The sequence below is a fragment of the Sycon ciliatum genome, chromosome 2 (genome assembly GCF_964019385.1).
Source record: "Sycon ciliatum chromosome 2, ocSycCili1.1, whole genome shotgun sequence".
Taxonomy (NCBI): Eukaryota; Metazoa; Porifera; class Calcarea; order Leucosolenida; family Sycettidae; genus Sycon; species Sycon ciliatum.
The window spans coordinates 47,582,385-47,585,415 of NC_088644.1; the positions used below are offsets into that span (position 1 = coordinate 47,582,385).

Genomic DNA, 3,031 nt, shown 5'->3' on the forward strand with positions numbered 1-3,031 from the left:
TGAACTGAGTGCAAAGGCGGTGAGACACTAATTGTAACGCTAGAACTGTGCATTGCCATTGAGACAAACAATCATAATGTGCACCTACGAAAACAATCTTACGCAACTACATGACTACATGACTACATGTGACTGAGAGTTGTAACAAAGCTTCCAAACTCTCTCTTGTGTACAATGTGACTGAGAGTTGTAACAAAGCTTCCAAACTCTCTCTTGTGTACAATGTGACTGAGAGTTGTAACAAAGCTTCCAAACTCTCTCTTGTGTCCAATGTGACTGAGAGTTGTAACAAAGCTTCCAAACTCTCTCTTGTGTCCAATGTGACTGAGAGTTGTAACAAAGCTTCCAAACTCTCTCTTGTGTACAATGTACAATGTAACATGGTTCTGCTGCTTCAAAGATCAGGTTTGTACAAACGGATACAAACTGCCTCAAGCACTAGCATATGCTGCACGAAACACAACAGAAAAACTAAAATCATCTTAAACCTGCAGACTCTTTATTATAATTATAGGGTGAGACAACGAAATGAAGAAAAACAACAGACTTCTTGACGCGTAAACAAGCGCTTTTCTTCTGCTGAATCAGTGAATGGCTGAATCGAGCTCGGTGGTGTGACCGCGGCCCGATTCTTCCTCTCCATCAACCGCAACCTCGTCCTCCGGATCCGCCTCATCTCCCAACTCATCTTCAGTGTTATCTTCTGTGTCGTCGCTACTGTCGATGTAGATCTACGTCCTGTAAGAAGAGGTCGTTGTGGCCGTAGGGAGAATGACACAGCGCGTGGACCATGGCATGCATGTTTGCTAGACTCTCGCAGTCCCACTACACTACACTCTACATACACTACACTGACACATGCATGTAGCATGCACTGGACAAGGAAAAGCCAGTTCCGTGAATAGAATGAACTCTACTCTCTACTCAGCTCTGCATTGTGCAGGAAAGCCTGGTAAGAACGCGAGGAATGCGAGGAATGATGTATGACAGGTCGACTACACGACTGCTAATCACTGCCCTCTCACAATCAGCGCCTGCGAGTAGAACACGACTTGAGTGTGAAATTATGTAACTCGGTGTACGGGGCCGTATGAATGTTCAAGTGAGCCGACATCAGCGCACTTGGTCGAGCCCGTGAACTAAACAAATCCCAGTACAGGATGTAATTGTTGTCGTGCTGTTGACGGCGATTTTCATGTCGTAAATTAACGCTTCGTGCTGTGCCGACTCGACCTAGACGCTTCTGGCATAAGGTTGTCGGCAGGTGATGTTGCAGCCTAAAGGTATCTTTGTCAACAAGCGCTAGGATTTCAGTGCGCAGATTGTGGGCACCTGGCTGCATGGAGAGCGGGGGCACAGGGTTCGCTCTTCCAGGAAATGAAACAGCAATACTAATAGCCACACCGATTGCTGCATGAGACGCTTCAGAGTTGAAATTCAATACAATCGATACAGCAGTTGGAGGAGGTGGCTAGTGAAGTGCAGCGGAGGTGATGGCCAACAGCAACCCACCTCGACTAATTCCCGTCAGCCATCTAGCGGGCAATGAAAGCTCATCATCTAGCGACGATTACATAATTTGTGCTGGCGATGGCGATGGAAGTGATGGCGCTACTCGCAATGCGACTGGACACAAATCGTTCCCGACGCAATCCGCTCACGTGTCCTCAGAAAAGAGCAGAATGGCGGAAAGAGGCAACCCGTCGGGTTCCGGACTTCGTGATCCGAGAAAGCTCATTGAAAACGGCGTGACGGCGGACTGCATCCGATCTTCTGCTGCAGCGCACTCGCATACATCCTCCGCAGGTCAAGGGCGTGATGGTGCCCCTGCTGGGAACGGGCACAGCGGTCTCCAGTTTGCACAGCGTGACATTGTCACACAGGATGCAGCGGCGGTCAACAGCGGGCATTCTCCGCCCTACGATAAAAACGGTGATTCCGTGCCCCAGCCAGCCACCACAACAGCATGGCAGAACTATGATGAGGAAGGTAAGTAAGCAATCATTCATTATCAGCAACTACGAGATGCCAGTACATAATCTAGTCATTGTCTTCCACCACAGCTCATGTATCCCCACTGTTGTTGCCTACAGTGACTACTGTCCCAACCAGGGGATTATGGTTACGGCTTTGACACGCGAGTACAGTACCCCCCCCCCCCCCCCCCCCGGACGGAATATCCACAGGAGCAGGGCACAGTACCCATTGTAGTAAGGAGCAGGGTGCAGCAACTGGGCCAGCAGGGTACAGTACCCATTATAGTAATGGGCAGGGCACACTGCCACAGTACCCCCCCCCCCCCCCCCCCCGGCACGAGATGTAATATCCACGGCCACAGGGCACAGTAGTACAGTACCCATTGCAGTAAGGGGGAGGGGGGGGGGCACAGTACCCGGGGCAGGGCACATGCAGTACCCCAGGTACATGAAGTAGGGCATATTGCATGTGGTAGCAGGGTGCAATACCCCTCCAGCAGGGTGAAGTCTCCCTCCAGCAGACGGCAGGGCACAATACCCATAGGCAGATACATGCACAGCCCTGCTCAATGAAATCCAGTCGTGTCACTCAAGTTTGCGTCTTGCATCGTTTCGCAGCCCAGTGTTCGCAGGCCTGTGCAACGCCCGGCACGTACTTGAGCGACTTACGGTGACTGGATTTCATTGAGCAACACTGTACGTGGACTTGTAGTAATTCTATCATTGCTGTCATATGAATGGATGTGCCTGGCGCGGAAATTTTGGATACAATTTTACGTCAACTTGTGTAGCTCAGAGATGGGTAAAATTGTGGTTGCGCAATGGTCATGTTCTTATGCTGTTTGTGTGTACTTCAGATGGAATGACTGAAGAATCGGTCGAGGGCATCTGGTCGCAAGATATCGAGCAGGCGTTCCAGGAAGCTCTCAGTATCTACCCGCCGTGTGGACGGCAGAAGATCATCCTTTCCGACGAAGGCAAGATGTATGGTGAGTTGAATGTGTGGATGTGTGCCGGATGTTGGGGGGGGGGGGGGAGGGGGGGGTGTGTGAAAT

At 50.6% G+C, this 3,031-nt stretch overlaps 1 protein-coding gene across 1 annotated transcript in view; it reads left to right on the forward strand.

Annotated features, from left to right (window-relative positions):
* The first annotated feature begins 1,123 nt into the window (after window positions 1-1,123).
* LOC135810273 (myb-like protein Q) overlaps window positions 1,124-3,031 on the forward strand; it is a 6,861-nt gene continuing 4,953 nt past the window's right edge. The window contains exons 1-2 of the mRNA XM_065323755.1: window positions 1,124-1,989; window positions 2,834-2,965. Of these exons, the coding sequence (XP_065179827.1) occupies window positions 1,494-1,989; window positions 2,834-2,965 (628 nt within the window). The 5' untranslated portion in view covers window positions 1,124-1,493. The remainder of the gene's footprint in view (window positions 1,990-2,833; window positions 2,966-3,031) is intronic.